Genomic DNA, 20,363 nt, shown 5'->3' on the forward strand with positions numbered 1-20,363 from the left:
TGCAGATGGCCACCTTCTCGCTGTGTCCTCATATGGTCTCCCTCTGTGTCCAAATTTCTTCTTCTTATAAGGACATCAGTCAGATTGGATTATGGCTTATCCTTTGGGCCTCATTTTAACTTAATCACCTCTCTAAAGGTCCTATCTCCACATACAGTCACATTCTGAGGTACCACAGGTTAGGGCTTCAACATATGGGGACAGAATTCATCCCATAACAGAATATATTTTTGTGCTTTTTATGGACAATTCAATTAAAGCACTATCCTACATAGTTGTCTTCTCTAACTAAATTATTTTAATTTAAATGCCCCCCCCACATATCCTGTCGAATTATTTCATTGCATTGGCAGAAATGTACACTAATGGGTACTTTCATAAAACTCTAATATCCTACAATTGATTTGAAACACCAAATGAATTATTTATCTCATAAAATTATGAGGCTCCAACCTATAATCTCCATGCCATAATAGCTCCAACTAACACAATGTTAGTTAATTCTGTTGCACAATAAATGTTTTTATGGATTTACAACATACACTTAAAATATAAAATGCAATTGAATTAATAACTAACATGGAATATTCAAAATATATATCAAACTCGCTACTAAATTTTAATTGGCATTTTTGGAAGGCTATAGCATAAGGAGGTTAATGGGAGCCTTTGAAAAGCCTTTCTGCTTGTTAAAGCAAATGAATTTGAAATTTTCAAACACTATGCCGTTTCCAGGTGGCAGCCACCTGGAAATTAAGTGTTCTAAGTGCTCACAGTAGGTGAATAATAGATAAACATTTGGGATTTAGTAAGGCATTTATCATAAAATGTTGGAAAGTCACAAGGAATTGGAAACCAAGAGATGTATTTGAGTAGATAAATATTTGGGTCCGACAAAGGAATTACTAGCTAAAAGCAACCAAATCACCTTAAAAACAAAGAGGTCTGTGAAACGGAGAAAACAAGAATCAAATTTAAGATATCAAGGAATGTTCCTGAAAGCTAACAATGTGGAAGTGAAAAAAAGTGAAAAAAATTATAAACGAGCACTCATTAAACCCACTCTGATAATAACCTGAATATTGCCCTTTCTCTAGAAACTAATTTCATTCCCAGCAGTTCCAGGAATAGTCTCTAGTCTGAAGTAAGTAGTTCTTAAATAGCGGTTTAAGATTTTCTGGAAAACTTATGAATTTATTCTTAAGGAAAGAATGGAATACACAGCAACTTAGGTGAGGCTCCCCATAAGCACCAGGAAAAAGCCCCAAAGGGAAGGTGACATTTGCTTTATGTTACTTAATGAAGGAGAGAACCAGACAGCTTTCTAGGCCACAGTTGCCACTTCCCATAGATTTAACTTAGAATCTACCACACAGCTCTCAGTTGAGGTGCAGAGGCTATAAAGAGGCCGGGAAAATGAGAAAGAGGAAATCAGAAGAAAGTGGGCCAAAAAGGATTTTCTCAAGTAAGTAAAATTTGGGGAGGAGAGGTTAAGGGTATAGGAATCAAGAGCCACATGTCATGACATATTGTTATCTACGCATTGCAATGTAGCTGGAGATGGCAAGTAAGCTGTTGGATATACAAGAGTTGAGTCAGACGGGAAGTCTAGGGTATAAATTTGTAAGCCATTAATGTAATGATGGAACTTAAGCCCTTGGGAACTGAAGAGGTCACTTAAAGAGAAGCTATAGGGAGGAAAAAGGAAAAGGGCTCAATTCTAGGCTAATAACAGCAACACCCAGAGGTTGCATAGGAGAGGAGAAAGTAAAAGATACTGAGAGTAACAGGGAGGAGCCAGTTGGGACAGAAGCCAGATGAGAGTGAGGTAGCCTGGCCTCCACTAGGACACAGAAATTATATCCTGGGCCAGCAGCAAGACAAGAACACAGTTTCTGACACAGAGTAACCTCACAACACATACTTGTTAAATGAATGAGCGAATAAGTGAGTTACAGACAACTAAGCATGGCATTTCCAGAACTCAGAGTTGACTATCTAGGGAAGAATGGAAATATATGGTAGAGCTACGATAACTCTGAATGATACAGGGCTGAACAGTGTGATGCTATAAACTGAATTTGGTTTTATTTTAATATACCCCCAAAACTCCCACAGTTGGTCATTTTTTCTACTCATCAATAAAATACCATTCCAATTTAATAATGAAACAGGCTACTGTGAAATAATCAATAAAACCTTCATAGATTAAAGTTCATTCATTTCAACTGTTTAGACAAGGGAAAAATGTATTCAACCTTCAGAAGTCCATAAAAGAAAGAAATATTACAATGGTATACAGAAATACAATAATGACCCAAAATATTTTCACTGAAATACAACAGAAAAGCTGTAAGCCATTATTTCTTAGAATAGCAGCAGCCCTAATGAAGTAGATTTTTGAAAATTGTCATACAGTTAAGCTCATTAGTTGCAATGAAAGTTCCCCCTGCTGATCCAGGAGTACCTAATGACCAGGATTTGTTATGTCTCAAAAACAAAGGTACTTTTTAATTCATGTGATAGCTCACTGAGGAGATTTCAAATCTGGAAACTTTTAAATGATGATATATAATAAGAGCACCGAAATTCTCCAAAGCAAACACAGACTTATTTCATCCAAAACATTACAATTATTCCTCTAAAATCTCATTTATTAATAGGGTAATATAATCATAAAAAGAAATTATGCTCAACAATCACCTATACTATAAAAAAATAGTGACGGCTTTTCCATTTCAAATATGGAGTAGTCTGCTCCCTTTGAAACACATTAACTGTATCTGCTGACCCAAACACGTCTGCGTGCCTCCGCTGTAACAGATGGAAACTAAAAACCCCTAAGGCCCGGGAATGTCCCATGGAAACACCAAAAAAGAAAACAGAAGAATCTAATTACCAAGTTACATCTCTGTAAGCCGTTATGGAAACTAAATATTTTTCAAAAGCAAAATATTGTAATATTCATACAGAATTTTAAGTACAATCAAATGAGTCAAAATAGATAAACGATATTGTTAAAAATCCATAGCAAAAACTGCTAGAAAATAAATTCTATAATAAAAAATACATCTGAGGGGCCGGCCCCGTGGCTTAGCGGTTAAGCGAGTGCGCTCTGCTACTGGCGGCCCGGGTTCGGATCCCGGGCGCACACCGACACACCGCTTCTCCGGCCATGCTGAGGCCGCGTCCCACATACAGCAACTAGAAGGATGTGCAACTATGACATACAACTATCTACTGGGGATTTGGGGAAAAAAAAGGAGGAGGACTGGCAATAGATGTTAGCTCAGAGCCGGTCTTCCTCAGCAAAAAAAAAAAGAGGAGGATTAGCGTGGATGTTAGCTCAGGGCTGATCTTCCTCACAAAAAAAAAAAAAAATACATCTGAAAGAGAAGTATGTTCCAGTTTACTGTTAAGCTTTAGAACTAGAAGAAATGATGGTAAGGGGATCATAAATGCAAACTGCTTTTATCAGAAAATACTTGCACTGATTTTTTTTTTTTTTAAAGATTTTTTATTTATTTATTTTTCCCCCAAAGCCCCAGCAGATAGTTGTCTGTCATAGCTGCACATCCTTCTAGTTGCCGTATGTGGGACGCAGCCCCAGCATGGCCAGAGGAGCGGTGCGTCGGTGCGCACCCGGGATCCGAACCCGGGCCGCCGGCAGCACACTGCGCGCACCTAACCCCCAAGCCACGGGGCCGGCCCCTTGCACTGATTGAATTCTTGCTCAAGACCTAGTGCTGATATAAGCTATTAACGACTCAACTCTCTTTTCCCCAGAAAAAGAACTTCCTCTGTATTTCAAGGGACTTTGCATCACTTTTTCATCTACTGCTCTATTACTTATCAAGCCTGGGGTTCATCAAGAACACCTACTTTCAATTCTTTTTCATGCCATTTACTCAAATTTTACTCCAAAATTTCAGAAATCTCATTTTAGGAAAGTCATCATCCTTGAGTTAATGAACCAATCACTAAAAAGCTATTTTGTGTATCACTGAGTTATTTTTAATGCTTTTTTTCTTTGTGCCCTTTTGCCCTATCTCACATCATTTAATATGAGAAAATAATTACAATTATTTTCCCTTCTTACATTCCATTAAAACACTTGCACCTATATATGGACATTATCTTCTTATACCAAGGACATTTTAAGGTAGCATAAGGGCAAAGTAAGTAATTCCAATATCATTAGAACATTGGGATGCAGGAGTGAAAAGTAAAGAAAAAAGTTTATTTTTGGTCTTAAAAATCCAGATTAATTATTCCCAACTTTTTTTTTCCCAACAGGCTATATGAGATATATGCTTCAAAGAAACATACATCTCAGGAGAAAGGGTCAAAGAACATCTCTCTTGATCTCTGCCTCTCTGCAGAAAAAGTGCTACAACCCCCATTTTATAGAAGAAGAAACAATTTAAAGGAGGTAAGGAATGATAAAAGTGATTTAGCTTTTTAATTGAAGAAGGAATATTCACTATAATAGAGAAAAAAGGAACCCTTCTTTAAGTTGACAAATTCTAATTTTAATAAGGAAATAAACAGATTATAAAAATAGCTTGACACGGGCCCTGCCCGGTGGCGCAAGCCCTTAGGTGCGCGCGCTCTGCTGCAGCAGCCCGGGGTTCCCCGGTTCGGATCCCAGGCGCGCACCGACGCACTGCTTGGCAAGCCATGCTGTGGCGGCGTCTCATATAAAGTGGAGGAAGATGGGCATGGATGTTAGCCCAGGGCCAGTCTTCCTTAGTAAAAAAAACAGAGGAGGATTGGCAGATGCTAGCTCAGGGCCAATCCTCCTCATCAAAAAAAAAAAAAAAATAGCTTGACATTGTTAATGATCAGTGGTTAACATAAAAAGAATACAGGTACACCATTTCACAGGACTTGTCTTCCAAACTGTATAGCCATACAAGTATATATTCATTCAAACATATATAGTTTTTGTATGTACATACAAACATTGTGTATATACATACAAGTAAAATTTTTTCCATAGAATCCATGTGATATATAAATGAAAACGGGACTCTTCAGGCGGTCAAAAAATTGCATTTAAATCATATTATAACCAACTATTAATAATAGGTCCTATCCTTTCTATAAGCCTTCATAACCTGATTTAAGCCCACAGCAGGGGCTAGAAGCAGGCTATAAAGTTGGGCATTAGGAAGGAATGAATGGAACCTCTGGCAGTTTGGTCTCTACTAGGACAAAGAAAGCAGGCTCCATCTATAAGGTGGGCAGAGATAGATTTAGAACTCAGGCGAAAGGGGGTCACTGATTACAGGTGCTTGGCTTAGAGATGGAATAGTCCCCAAGTGCTTGTGACACAAAATCAAGGGAGTATCGCACTGGCTGCAGTGGGGGAGGCTTAGCGGCAGAGGGTGGGGCTGGCAGGTATTCACAAGGTTTAAAGCGCAACACGACGCATTTTTGAATCCAGGGCTTCATTTAATCAAACAAATCAAACTCATAGCTCCAATAATGACAACTCATAAATGTCCTACAGGCTTCTAATTTTAAAATGACCTTCAGTACGAAAACTTTGTGACCAAGTGGCAACTATGTTAAAATAAAAGACATTATTTTCTTCCTTTAAGTACTAACTGAAGACTCAGAGCAATGAAATATATTCTATAAAAATACAAACCTTTACTAGCTTTGTCCAAATGCTCCAAATCAGCCACAAAATTCAGGATATCAGGGTACTTTTCTTCACATACTTCCACCAGAAAATGAAGCAGTGTTGTTTTCTGATCTGCTGATTTCGTATCCTTTAGCTAAATAGGATGAGAGAGAGAAAAAATGCAGAGTCAAAAATATTTTGATAATCTGCCTACTTACATAACATTAACACCGTATTTTGTAGATAAGAAATAAATGAGTGTAAACTTAGTTAATTATATTTTTGAAAAGCAAATATTTAAACACTTTAAAAGCTACTCTTTATGTATTGCTGTTTGGTCAAAGTCATTAATATCTACTGTAAAGAAGGAGTAAGTTTAATCCAATTGAGTATGCCATTTTTTAAGGGAAAAAAATATATGGCGAAATGCCTAGGAAAACAGAATAATCTTAAAGTCTATACAACAGTGGTAATTAAAAGAACCCTGGGCACCCACTCACTTTTTCATTTGGCACATATTTATAGAATGTCTACTAGATACTGTAGGAATTGGAGAGACAATAACAAATAAGACACAGAGTCATTCATCAAAAAGCTATTAGGTAAAAAAAAAACAGAAAAGAAAATATGTACATATGTACCCTGGTGTGACAAACAGTATGGTAAAAATAATCATAAAGTACACCTAGGAGGACGTGACATCTGAACTGAAGGTTGGAAGACAGGAAGTTGTATGGGGTTAGGGAAGGGAAGGAGAGAATTCAAAGGTGCAGTATCACAGGCAGATGGAGCAGCATTTGAAAAAGGCCATGGATGAGGAAGAAAATAGCACACTTGAGGAATCTGAGTGACTCCAAAATGAAAGTGCGTGTTGGGGAGGGCAAGTAGGGAGGGTAGAAAGACAGAAATCTGGGGAGACAGGAAAAGCCCAGAAACTAAAAGGAAAGGTATGCCATGAAATGGAAATAGGATTTTGATCCCTAAGAATTGGGAATTTTTAAACCAGATGAGAGACGATCAGGTGTACATTTTAGAAAGCTCCCTCTAGCAGAGTGTGGATAAAAGATTAGAGCAAGTGTAAGAACAGAAGCAGGAAGAATAATTTAAAAAACTGCAGCAATAGTCCAGGCAGGGAGAGAAGATAGCCTGAGCTAAGTAATGCCTTGGGAACAGAGATAATGAGACAGAGGGGGCATGGAAACCCAGGGGATGCCATTGAGACTGGACAGAAAGGATGAGAAACAGATTTGAGTGGAGTGGGCAAAGACGATGATTGTTTCAGTTTTGGATAAGTTGAGTTTGAAGCTTTTAAGTAACATCCAAGTGGAAATGTCTGGGAGGGAAGGTAGATTTACATAGGTGTAGAACAGTGTTTCTCAACCTTCTTTTGCCAGCTAAGGAGCTTTTTCAGGCATCTTTTTCCTAATCGCTTAGTTCTATGAAATTTTAAAACCATAGGTATACTGTGTATCTGTTTATGTACTGTATGTATATCTGTGCTTTACATAGAAAAACAGTAAGATGAGATATTTTTGCTCCCCAAGAACCAACCTTCCATTCTTTGGGGGTGATAAACGGTTGAGAATCCTTCTTGGGTTAGAACTTAAGAGGAATAAAATGGTCTAGGAACTGGTTTGTGAGCTTTTAGCCCCCAAAGCTAAAACGTTAATCAAATAAACCCAAACAAGTATTTAGAATGAAAGGAAGGACAGGACTTGAAAAGAAGACCAGCATGGACCAATCCTAATCTGCAACAGCCAAGAAATGCAATCAGAAGGGAGAGGTGGTGAAGCTAAAACCTAAAAATGCATAGGGGGCTTTTGTGTAGTGATTAGGGGTTGGGGGTGTTGGGTGGAAACACAAGGAAAAGACTTAATCTGATAGTGTTTCCCACAGGTGAGTAATCACTCCGAGCAGATACACATATAAGGGAAGAAAAAAATCACTCTTTTCATACCAGGATTTAATTTAGAGCTCAAAATTCTTGGCATACCTAACTGTCACAGCCCTATTGATTTGCTTCCTTTCCAACAATTTCCCACTTTAAAATAGGTGTATGTGTGTATGTATATAAATATATATCTCCATATGTAATATTTTTTCAAATTCTACACCACTAAATATTACATCACTATCGGAAAAATACCAAGTAACAGATAATATACAATAGCAGAAGAATGGGAGCGACTCCATGCCATCATAAATATCAACAGACACTACTTATTAACAGAAAAACTATTAACTCTCTGGAAACATACAGCTATCCTCCCAGACAGCCTGACTTTCACATGATTACTCATGTAGCAAGCTGAAATGCTAAGCTGACCTATTCAACACGCAAAGCAAAAGCATGGTTCCAGGCACTTGAAATACTGACTGATGACAACACTTAATCTGTTATTTGATGCCTTTTTAAAGGAACATAGATCACGACATCCAGCTGAGCGTTTTGAAAGCGTGTACTTTAAAAAATGACTCTATTACTAGCTAGATTAAGTGCCACTAACATGCATGGATGACCTAGTCATGCTAAAACATGCCCTTAATTAGTTATATAGCCTTGGGCAAGTTACTGGACCTTGGTTTTCATACAGGCAAAATAAAAATATGGACTAGACAGAAAGGGAATTCTAAATTCATTTTCTACTCCAAAAATATTAAGCATACATTATAATGGACTTAGTGTTACTAGACATAGCAAATTCTAATTTAAAAAAATACTAGAATAAAAATGAAGACATCTAGTTATAATCTCAGTTCAGAAGTTATTTTTGTGTGCTTGGGTCAGTTAGAGTCTTTCTATGAGGTTCAGTTTTTACATACACCGAGAATGTTAATCCAATTTATAAAAGTTACCTTTCAACTACATAATTGCATTCATGAGATCATCTTAAATGGCTAAGGCCAGATAAAAGTAGCAAATTTTTCAAATATAATCATTTTCTCTCATACAATCAAGAATTAGCATAAAAGCTGCCTTCTGGGTTTTTTTTCCTAAGCATCCTAGCAGTGAAGCTCCTTTATATTCCCTCCTCTTCTCAGCAATGACTACCTGGGGAATACTGTCCTTGCTGTGGACTCTCAGGTCTTCACTGTCACTAGTTCACACCCATCCTTACCATGCTCCTTTCATGCGACACTAGATACACAGCTTGCGTGGAATGCTGATTAGGACAGGCACCATCTACCTCCATAATTTGTAAAGCCGGGAAAGAGCTTTCCAGTAGTATTTGTGATATAGCTCAACAGCCACCAACTACTAGGATTAATATATCAAGAAATCTCTATGACCCAACAACAACCAACTGGATCAATCTTGATCTTTATTCATGAGCAATAAGAATTCAGAATTAGAATTCTGGAAATACTATAGTTTATCGCATCTACCAGTTTAATAAATGTTAAGTATGCAGATTCAAGTATTCAGAGACAATCATAAAACTAAACACTAATTTATGGAGGAGGGTGCTATCCTGGCTGTATTACTGAAAACATTAACTGATTAGCAAGCAGTATATTGGTAACAGTCTAATGTTAAAAAGTACACTCACTGAATAGTAAATGGAAGAATTCTCCTATCCTTCAAAATCTGTATTTAACAATTGTGGCACTAAAAAAAAATCAAATTTCAAAAAAATCAGTTTGAAATTAAACCTAATAAATAAGAAGTTCAGATAAGAAACACAGATAGCAACCATTTGTTGATAATGTATGGCGTCTCATTTACAAACTACTATGCAGCTCTAAATTCCAGGGTGGACAGTCTTCATTCAGGTCCTAACATTCTCAGGAAAAACTGCACAATGCTGCCCAAGTATTCTTCCTGCCTCCATTACTCTATTCCCACATTTCTTCCCCCAAATCACTTAAAGAAAAAAAAAAAAAGCCTTCCAAAATCATGAAAGCACAACAAAATATATTTATCAAATTCTTTATCTACTTGTTCAATATGTTTTTCACTTTTTTGATAAACATTAACAACTAAAAAGGGCATATTCTACTAATTTCTCATATCAGACATAATCAGTGATTGAGCTAGAACAAGTAAAACTTGGAAGATAGTGCTGATTTTGTTGAAGAGAAAGAACAACTTGAGCATCCTTCATAATGCTAACTCTTGGAAAGAAAATGAAGGTAAAATATTTGCTTTAAAAATTCATTTAGGTTTAAAAAATATTCTTTGTTTAAATGGTAACAGACATTGTTTGACAGGATTCCTTTTGGATTATTGTCAAGAGATTTATCTTACTGATGAGTAATCATCACTGTTAAGTAGAATTTCTTATGTATTGTGTCTTTAAGGTACATTTAATGCGGCATAGATGTCAAATAAACAAAAAGATGGATGGAGTTTCTTCAACTGCTCTGTTCATTCTAGACAAAATAATGTTAAAAGCTGATCCTGTAATAAATCATGGCCAAGTTGTCATCTGGAGAAGAACTCCTTTGTAGCTACAATGCAAGGTTTCAGGATATTTTTAAGACATTCAGCACAAATTTGAATGACATTTAAAGAATATTCCATTGTTTTAGTTACAATGATGAAAATTCCTAAAATGTAACTTAGTATCTTCTTGGTTATCTTCAGAATTCAGAGACTGGGACCCTTTACTCTTTGAATAATGAAATATATCTTAAGAATATTGCCAAAATAGGACCTCTGCCCCCCATTGTTATGTTCTTATAATCTAAATACGTATCAAAACAGCACTGACTTTTTAGATATTCTAGACATTGCTGAACACCAGAAAAAAGACAAAATTAACAGAATCTGTAATGGCCCCATGAACATTCTAGAAGATCCTAATTTGTGAATAATACTAATCCTGAGGATGATAGTAGCAGCTCTTACTCTGTGGCACTTACTATAAGACAAGGACTAACCAAAAAATAGGTTTAGTGCTTAAAGCACACAACATCCCTATGAGGCACAACTAATGGCGGAGAAAAGAGAAATTTGCGAGATCACATAGCATACCCCAGAACACACAGTGAGTATCTGGTAGAGCCAAGATGTGAATCCTCGTCTGTGTAAATCCAAAACTCTTAACCACTAAAATGTTCCTCTACAAAAACTTTATCTAGTGTAGTTTATTATTATGGTCAAGAGAAACAAAATTCTCAAACATAATGGATAAAAAATGGTAGTAAGATAAGAGCACTAATGCAATTTAAAATACTGAAGCCCTATAACTTGATAATTCTAGCCTAGAAATCTTCTAAAAACAGATACCCTCAACCCTGAGGTCATTTCTAGTTCTGAGAGCATGACATTCTTTCTATTGTTTTATCTAGAAAATTAATAAAATACCACCCGAATCCTATCACTCAAACAGCAACTCTTTCCATATTGTTAAAATATTAGTGATCACAAAATATTATATGAATATGGTTGAAGAGATATCTGTAAAATTTAACCTTTAACAGACTTAAGTATATTTATTAACATCATATTCCATCTTAAATCCTTTGCAGAATAAAGCAATTTGTATATCTATGAAATATGTCTCTAAATATAAGCTAAAGGTATCTATATGAAAGTGGATGTGTGAATACAAACTGCCAAAGAATACATCATATTTGCTGACATTTGAAGCTCAAAAAGTCAACGTGCAGTGCAGATTCACTAGTAAAACCAACCACAATTATAGAATGGATAATGTTTTCTGATATGTATTTACATTTAAAAAAGTAATCACTGTACTGATTAAATTTTAGACTGTATCCCTCCAAAATGAGTGGAAATAAAAATCTTAATATAAATAAAACAAGATACTTAGCATCATTTGTTACTGCCATAACAATTAATATCTATAACAAAACTTTTATAATAATTTTAAGGATAGCTAGAGATCAACTGATATTAGGTAAAATAGATAAACTTCTGGCATTTGTAAATAAAAATTTATATTTATTGCTAAATTTTCATTTTAAAATGATAATGAGTTGAAACATTAAATAAGAAAACACTTTAAATAATGTGGGTTTCTATAATTAAAATAAGCTAATTTCTACTATATCCCCGCAGACACTTTTTCTCTGAATTATATTTTTAACGTATTTCTCTTAGATTTTAGTAAGCAAAGAAACTTCAATATGAAAAGCATTTTTGCATTTTAGTAAAATTTTAGCTTATTAGGTTATCTGTAGTATTTTTCACTGTTCTGTTTATTTATACTGCCCCTTATTTCACAAGAGATTTAAAACAGCTCAGTGTCCTTTAGTTAGCATAAATGGATGAAATACATTAATTTTTAATTAAATGGGTTTTTTTACCTTTTAATTTTTTTAAGTAACAGACTTTTGTTTGTTTGTTTGTTTGTTAAGGAAGATTGGCCCTGAGCTAACATCTGTTGCCAATCTTCCTCTTTTTGCCTGAGGAAGATTGTCCCTTAGTTAACATTTGTGCCAATCTTCTATTTCGTATGTGGGACGCCACCATAGCATGGCTTAATGAGGAGTGTGTAGGTCTGTGCCCAGGATCCAAACCAGTGAACCCCGGGCCGCCAAAGCAAAGCACACAAACTCAACCACTATGCCACCAGGCTAGACCCCTAGACTTTATTTTTTAGAGCAATTTCAGCTTTATAGAAAAAAACCAGCAGAAAATAGGGTTCTCATATACTCTCCCCTCCACACACACACCAATTCCCTTATTAGTAACATTTTGCTTTAGTGTGGTAGATTTGTTACAGATGATATACCCATATTGATACAATATTATTAACTAAGATTCCCAGTTTATTACTTTAGGGTTTGCTGTTTGTGTTCTATAGTTGTATGGGTTTTAACAAATGTGTAATGCCATGTATCTACCATTACGGTATCATACATAATAGTTTCACCACTGTAAGAAATTCCAGATGTTCTACCTAATTCATCTCTTCCTTCTTCCCACCCTCTACAACCCCTGGCAACCACTGATCTTTTTACCGTCTCTAAAATTTTGTCTTTTCCAGAATGTCATACAGTTGGAATCAGAGAATACAGCCTTTTCAGGTTGGCTTCTTTAACTTAGTAATATGCGTTTAAGGTTCTTCCATATCTTTTCTTGGCTTGAGAGATCACCTCTTTTTATTGCTGAATAATCTATCATACGGATGTATCAGTTTGTTTGTACATTTACCTACTGAAGGATACGTCAGTTGCTTCCAAATTTTGGCAAATATGAATCAAGTTGCTATAAACATTTGTATGCAGGTTTTCAACTCCTTTGGGTATACAGGAGTGTGATTACTGAATACCATGTTAAATCTATGTTTAGTTTTGTAACTGCCAGTCTTCCAAAGTGGCTGTACCATTTTGCATTCCCTTCAGCAATGAATGCCAGTTCCTGTTGCACCACCTCCTCACTAGCATTTGGTGTTGTCAGTGTTTTGGATTTTAGCCATTCGAAATAGGTATGTAGTGGTGTCTTTTTGTTTTACTTTGCAGTTCCCTAATGACATATGATGTTGAGTATCTTTTCATACATTCATTTGCTATTTGTGAATCTTCTTTGGTGAGGTGTCTACTCAGATCTTTTGACCATTTTTTAATTGGATTGTTTGCTTATTGTTAAGAGTTCTTTGTATATTTTGGATACAAGTCTCTTATCAGATATGTGTTGTGCAAAGCTTTTCTCTGTAGCTTGTCTTTTCACTCTCTTAACGTATCTTTCGCAGAGCAGAAGTTTTTAATTTATGAAGTCCATCTTACCAATTTTTTTCTTTCATGGACCATGCTTTTGGCATTGTACCTTAAAAAAAAAAGTCATTGCTAAACCCAAGATCACCTAGATTTTCTCTTATGTTATCTTCTATCAGTGGTTCAGTCTTGTGTTTTATATTTAGGTCGGTGATGTATTTTGAGCTCATTTTTGTGAACAGTATGAGGTCTGCGTCTAGATACATTTTTTTTTTGCATTGCATGCGGATGTCTAGTTGCTCCAGCATCATTTCTTTAAAGGATTATTCTTTCTCCATTGAATTATCTTTGCTCCTTTGTCCAAGATCAGTTGACTATATCTGTGTGGGTCTATTTTTGGGCTCTAAATTTTGTTGCAATAATATGTCTATTTTTTTTCACAATGTTTTGATTACTGTAGCTTTATAGGAAGTCTTGAAGTGGGTTAACGTTAGCCCTCTGATTTTGCACGTCTTTATTTATTTATTTTTTTTTGTGAGGATATCAGCCCTGTGCTAACATCTGCCAATCCTCCTCTCTTTGCTGAGGAAGACTGGCCCTGGGCTAACATCCGTGCCTGTCTTCTTCCACTTTATATGGGATGCTGCCACAGCATGGCCTGCCAAGCAGTGCGTCGGTGCACAACCGGGATCCGAACCGGCAAACCCCGGGCAACCGCAGCGGAGCCCAGGCCCCTAACCGCTTGCGCCACCGGCCAGCCCCTGACTTTGCACTTCTTCAGTATTGTGTTGGCTACTCTGGGTCTTTTACATATTCATATAAACTTTAGATCAGTTTGTCAATATCCACAAAATAACCTGCTGGGATTTTGATTGGGATTGCCTTTGACCTATAGATCAAGCGGGGAACAACTGACATCTTAACAATATTGAATATTCCTTTCCAAGAACGTGGAATACTTATTAGATTTTTTTTTTCACTTCTTTCATCAAAGTTTTGTAGTTTTCTTTATATAGATCTTGTTCATATTTTGCTAGACTAATACCTAAGTATTTTTGGGGGGGAGGTAATGTAAATGATATTATCTTTAATTTCAAATCCCAATTGTTCATTGCTGGCATTAGGAAAATGATTGACTTTTATGTTAACCTCATATCCTGGAAAATTGCTATACACTTATTGGTTCTAAGAAGTTTTTTTTTTGTCAATTTTTTTGGATTTTCTACATAGGCTACCATTTCACTTACGAACAAAGACAGAATTATGTATTCCTTCCCAATCTATATACCTTTTACTTTCTTTTTCTGTCTTATTGCATTAGCTAGGACTTCCAGCACAATGTTGAGCCAGGAATGGTGAGAGGGAACATCCATGCATTGTTCTCAATCTTAGGCGAAAAATATTGATTTTTACCATAAAGTATGATGCTATCTGTGGCTCTTGTAGATGTTCTTTATCGACTTGAAAAAGTTTCCCTGTTTCTAGTTTGTTGAGTTTTTTTTTTAAATCATGAATGAGTGTTAGATTTTATCAAATGCCTTTTTTGCGTATATGGATATGATCAAATGACTTTTCTTCTTTAGTCTGTTGATGTGACGGATTACATTAGTTAATTTTCAAATGTTAAACCAACCAGCCTTCCATATTTGAAATAAATCCCACTTAGTCATGGTATATAATTCATTTTATATATTGTTAGTTTTAATTTATAATATTTTATTGAGGATTTTTATATCTATGTTTTTGAGAGATATTGGTCTATAATTTTCCTCTCTTGCAATGTCTTTGTTTGGTTTAGGTGTACACCCACTTTATCATCATACTCTCTCCCCCCCACCTAAGAATAAATATTCATTACACCATTGGCTAAGTATTACTGTATAAATAATAATGCAGGTTTTGCCTCTGATTTCAAAAATGTAAAAACAATGCAGTCCCTTGATAAAGGAGAGGTAAACAGTAAGCTTCATAGAATATCAGAACTGAGCTGTCTTAATTTTTCATTTTTCATTTATAAAATATAAAACAAAAAAACAGGAGACTGGAATAAATCAGAGATGGTTCGTAAGATTCATCTTGGGTGCTACCTCTGATGGGTAGTAGCTATCTCTAAGTATGCGGTTGAGGAGGATTCTGAGGCTGCTGTTTGGGGTAAAGGGAGTTTGAGAGATTAGCAATGTTTGCTATGAAAGCAGTGAGATGACAGCACACAAGCAGTATTTTGCTGTTCTTAAGAAAAGCCACTCTGTCTCTTATAATTCTATTAAAAGAATAATTCCAGGGGCTGGCCGTGGCACAGCCGTTAAGTGTGCGCGCTCTGCTGCTGGAGGCCCGGGTTCGGATCCCAGGCACTCACCGAGCACCGCTTGTCAGGCTATGCTGTGGTGGCATCCCACGTAACGTGGAAGAAGATCAGCACGGATGTTAGCTCAGGGCCAGTCTTCCTCAGCAAAAAGAGGATGATTGGCATGGATGTTAGCTCAGGCCTGATCTTCCTCACAAAAAAAAAAAGAGTAATTCTAATTCACAACGTTTAATTGCAATTGAAAAAACAAATGAAGGTAATGTGAATAAAATTGATCAAAAAAACTACTCGGTAAATCCAACTAAGTATTTCTTGGAAAATGCTATAGATTAAATGTTTTAATGAATGAGTCAAAGAGGGTTAAGAATTCTAAATAGTTTCAACATTGCCTTTGGAAGTCAATATTTCAGAGATTTAATTGGCTGGAGGTAAAATAAGAATGGCATTTGTTATTTGCAAGTCTTTGGCCAAAAACTGCTTTACTTTCAAAGAGCGCCAAAATCTACTGCTATGATTTTGCCAATCCGATAAAGAATAAAAATCCCTGTAAAACACAGAATGCAGATAGAACAATGGATTCGTTTGGCAGAGGTCTTTCTTAAAAATAACTTCATAGAATAAAAGTAAAGTTGATATGAGAATCAAAATTTCACAAAAAGATTCACAGTATTTCTTGTATGACTGTGACAGGCAGAGGTATTTGTCTCCTGCTTTTTATCATCACTGCCACTCTACCTGTACAAGGTAGAGCATGCAAAATCACTGAGGACACTGGCCATCTACTTATTCCAGGTCCACCGTGTGCCTGCATTCACACTCTTTTCACTCCTTTTCTTCATTTTCAGAATAGTGCTCAGGTTGGCACTAAAGAAAAGCAGCAGTTTTTGGAGCTATTTTCACCACTCACCCTTAAGTAAAGAAGTAGCGTTGTTTCTTTTTTGTTTTTGTTTTTCTGTTTGTTAGGTTTTGCTTTTGTATGTTTGGTTGGTTGCAGACCACCAATCGGGGATTTTCCATTCTGGGATAAGTAAGTAGGGCAGAGGACAAAGTGATTCTCAGTTCACCTTGTGCCTTAAAATTGCCCGGAGGAGCTTGATAAAAAATGCCACTAATCGGGATCCACATCCATACATGCAGAAGTAACCTGCTGTGCGGCTGACACACCAGTGTTTCTTAAAGGGTACTCCGGGTTAAGAATCAATTTCCTACAAGAAAAGCTGTTCACAGTTTCAAGAAGTCACTCACTAGAGTTGGTGGAAGCATCAAAGAAAAGATAAACTTTTTTTTTTTTCCCTACAAATCTTCCCCTCATCACAGCTTTGGTGAAGTTATTATACTTTTGGTTAGCCTATAACTTGTAAAAAGAACATACAGGAGATCAGATACAAATTTCATGGACTAGAAAAGAGAACTTGAACAGAAATCAATCTTACCTGTTACCTCCCACCCTTTGAACACCTAACTCCCAACCCCACAGCCCCATTACTATGTATCTTTGATGACTTCATCTTTGAGAAGAACTCACTGTATGTTCTTCTGCCACAGAGAAGAGAAAGTTTTCTACAAAGTTATAATATGGATAAATTTATAGCAGAATCAATAGTTACTTGTTTCTGCAATTTCCCCAAAAAATAACAGCATAAATACTCATAAAAATTACCATTGGAAAACTCTTCTGAAATATATATCTACTATCCCAATATAGGTAGTTAGTTTATTTAATTACCTAGACCAAAGAGCTACATTTTACAACTACATCATCCAGTTGTATTGATTGGGATGATTTGTTATTCAGAAATCACACATCTCACTAGACATTAGGAAACATTATTAAACTCATGTCATAGCTATCGCACATGGATTGACAACATCTGCTTTCATATATAAGTTAAAATCATCTTATGTATTTTAATATGGTGTTTGACTTTGATGGGGGTTGGGTCAACTCATTCTTTTGCTAGAACGCAGATCTAGGTGGACAAAAAAAGATCTTGGCCCTACCAAGAGGCTCTCTAAGAGAACTAACTTCAGCACTAACCACATACAAATTTTTCTAGGTAGGCAGTTTGGTCAGGCAAGCACCTACCATTTGCTGATTGGATCTCTAAGGATATGGATTTGCATGTTAAAAACAAAAGTTCTGAAAAAAGAATATAATCTCAGACTGCCTGTTATCCAATTTTTATCTAAAGTTTAGTAATATCTTGGGATGACTTTTATAAGTGACAAGTAGTCCATCTATTCTTCTATATCATAATTCTAATGTTCATCCTTTTAAAAAGTCAAGCCATCAGAAAGCAAGGTACTTACACTATTTTACTTAAACTAGGAGTAGCATTACTATAACTAAAAAGAACATGTATATATTACTATGAGGGCTCTCTTGGAGCATCCGATCCTAAGAGGCCCCGAATACATATTTGTAGAGAAAGGGGAGGAGGAGTGAGGAGAGGGAGAGATGGTTCTCACGAAACTGAATTTTTCATTTGCTATTTAGAAGAACACTGCTCAACCCACATTTTTCCTTTTAACAACACACATGCAAAATTTCTTGTGAAGTTCAGCTTTGGCTAATCAGAGAAACTGCTCTTTTTAGCTGATGAAAACTTCTGTGAGCATGTTTGCATTACACTTTCACCACCAGAAAGCCTCAAACATATACATCTACTTTAATGTTAATTTACATCTTAATAGATTCTAGTTTGTTTTCCTTATCTTGTATTTTGTATTTATCATAAGCCGTATCAAATCTTTAGAATAAAAGAAAGTAGACAAACTTTTTCTCTCCGAACTCAGTTATTATAATTAGCCATGTCAATTACAAATGTATACAAAGATATAATACAGCCCCTAAAATTAAACTATAATGTATATGGAATTCACAGTTCATGTAATTATCTCTAAACAATGCAACATTAACAATTTAATATGAATTTGCATGCACTTCTCATACTTGAGCTAAATTTATAAAGGGCATTTAAAAGTAAAGATTTTGGGTATAGAACATTAAATGTCATATAATTACCCAGCATGTTTTAACAGATTAAAATAGTACCCTGTCTTTCTACTGTCAAATAAATATGGAATTCCTTGTGTGGGGGCTTATCATCAAACCAAATACTTTATACTGTGTGAAAATTCCATCACAATTGTCAAAGATCAAGCTGCTCCTTCTGATAACAAACGTGAGATATCATCTTGTTCAATATATGCTTTCAACTTGACATGTAGGCTAATAAAAAATATAAAGTTGTAGTATTTATTTTGTTTCTTGCACAATAGAAGGTTCCTAAAAGGGATGATCAAAATATTCAGTATCATTGCCTGAAAATACAGTCGATTCTATTATCCGGAGACAGATTAACTGGTTCGCAGATTAACCATAGTAAAATAATAACACCATGCACTGCATTTGTAAAAGATTTTAAAATTACTATGCTATCTCTGACTGTATATCAATATGAGAGGATATCTATTTTCAACTACATAATAACTGAGAGACACAACATTGTGTCTATTGCATTTTGTCTATTGCATTGTCATTCACTCAATAGTTACTTATTGAGTATTTACTATGTACAAGCGCTGTATTAGGCTATTCCATCTCATTAATCAGACGTAATCTTGTCAACAGCTCTCGTTCAAGGAAGGCACGAGGGAGAGCATGAGGTCAACTTTTTGAGAGTCGACTGAGACGCAAAATCTGAAGAGGAACAGACACTTGCACTATGAAACAAACTCCAGTAGACTTGTAAGTGTGGACTTACCTTCTCCCCCATCTTGCTCCTCATCCTGTTTCTTCCTTTGTTTCTCTTCTCAGGGAACGCCTGAACCTGGCAGTCTTGCTTGCCTCCTTGTCCTTCATCCTCCAAGTTCATAGTCACCACACCCTGACAATTCCCTAGATGTTCCTGAATTGTGTACACTTCCCTCCATCCCCTCTCCCATTCTACCTTAACCCCCTTTGCCACTACTTTCGCTCAGACCTCCATCATCTCAAAGCACAGCGAATGTTTCATAGTGGACACTCCAATATTTGCTAAATAATTGAATAAGGCAGCTTCAGTCAGATGCCCTTTAAAGACACTGAGGTAAACAAAGGGAAGGAAACACCAACAACAGTCTGAATTCATTCTCTTTTGAGCAACCCCTTCAAATATGTCGGTAGCAAGGAGTTACTTCTGACCCCTCTCTTTTTTCCTTCATCTCCCACACTGTCTTCTCCATCTTCTCAGCTCGATTTCCTCTATCTCTCCCTAGGTTACATGCTACATGTCAACCATATAGTGGGGAGAGTATCTCTCCCCACTATAACCCTCCAACCCAGTGCTGTCCAACAGAACTTTTTGCAATGATGGAAATGTGCTGTATTTATGCTACCAGCATGTATGGACACTAATTCACTTGAAACATGGCAAGTGTGACTTAGGAATTAAATTTTTTATTTTATTTAAATTTTAATTAATTTAGATTTAAATAGCTACATGTGGCTAATAGCAACAGTACTGGACAGTGCAGCTTAACTTTCTTCCATACTGCTGTTAGAATTATCTTCCTACAGGACATCTTTTAACATCACTTGCCTTATAGAACTAACATATCTCCATAAAACCTTCACCATAAGGCATGCCATTCAAGGCTCTTCACGATCTAGACCAATTTACTATCTCATTCCCATTTTCTCCACTCCTCTCTCATATAGGTGCCAACTGTATTGGATCACCTGGTGTACCCACACATAATATATCCCTTTATGCAAACTGTTGATTCTTGCTTAGAAAGCCTTTTCCTCTTAGGGAA

General features: G+C 36.1%; 1 protein-coding gene across 2 annotated transcripts in view; it reads right to left on the reverse strand.

The window, feature by feature from the left end:
• The window catches only part of DIAPH3 (diaphanous related formin 3), a 486,334-nt gene that overhangs the window by 200,444 nt on the left and 265,527 nt on the right, over positions 1-20,363 (reverse strand). For both annotated transcript variants that reach the window (XM_058548276.1, XM_058548275.1), the window contains one exon: positions 5,657-5,786. In XM_058548276.1, the coding sequence (XP_058404259.1) occupies positions 5,657-5,786 (130 nt within the window). The remainder of the gene's footprint in view (positions 1-5,656; positions 5,787-20,363) is intronic.

This window comes from Diceros bicornis, chromosome 9 (genome assembly GCF_020826845.1).
Source record: "Diceros bicornis minor isolate mBicDic1 chromosome 9, mDicBic1.mat.cur, whole genome shotgun sequence".
NCBI lineage: Eukaryota > Metazoa > Chordata > Mammalia > Perissodactyla > Rhinocerotidae > Diceros > Diceros bicornis.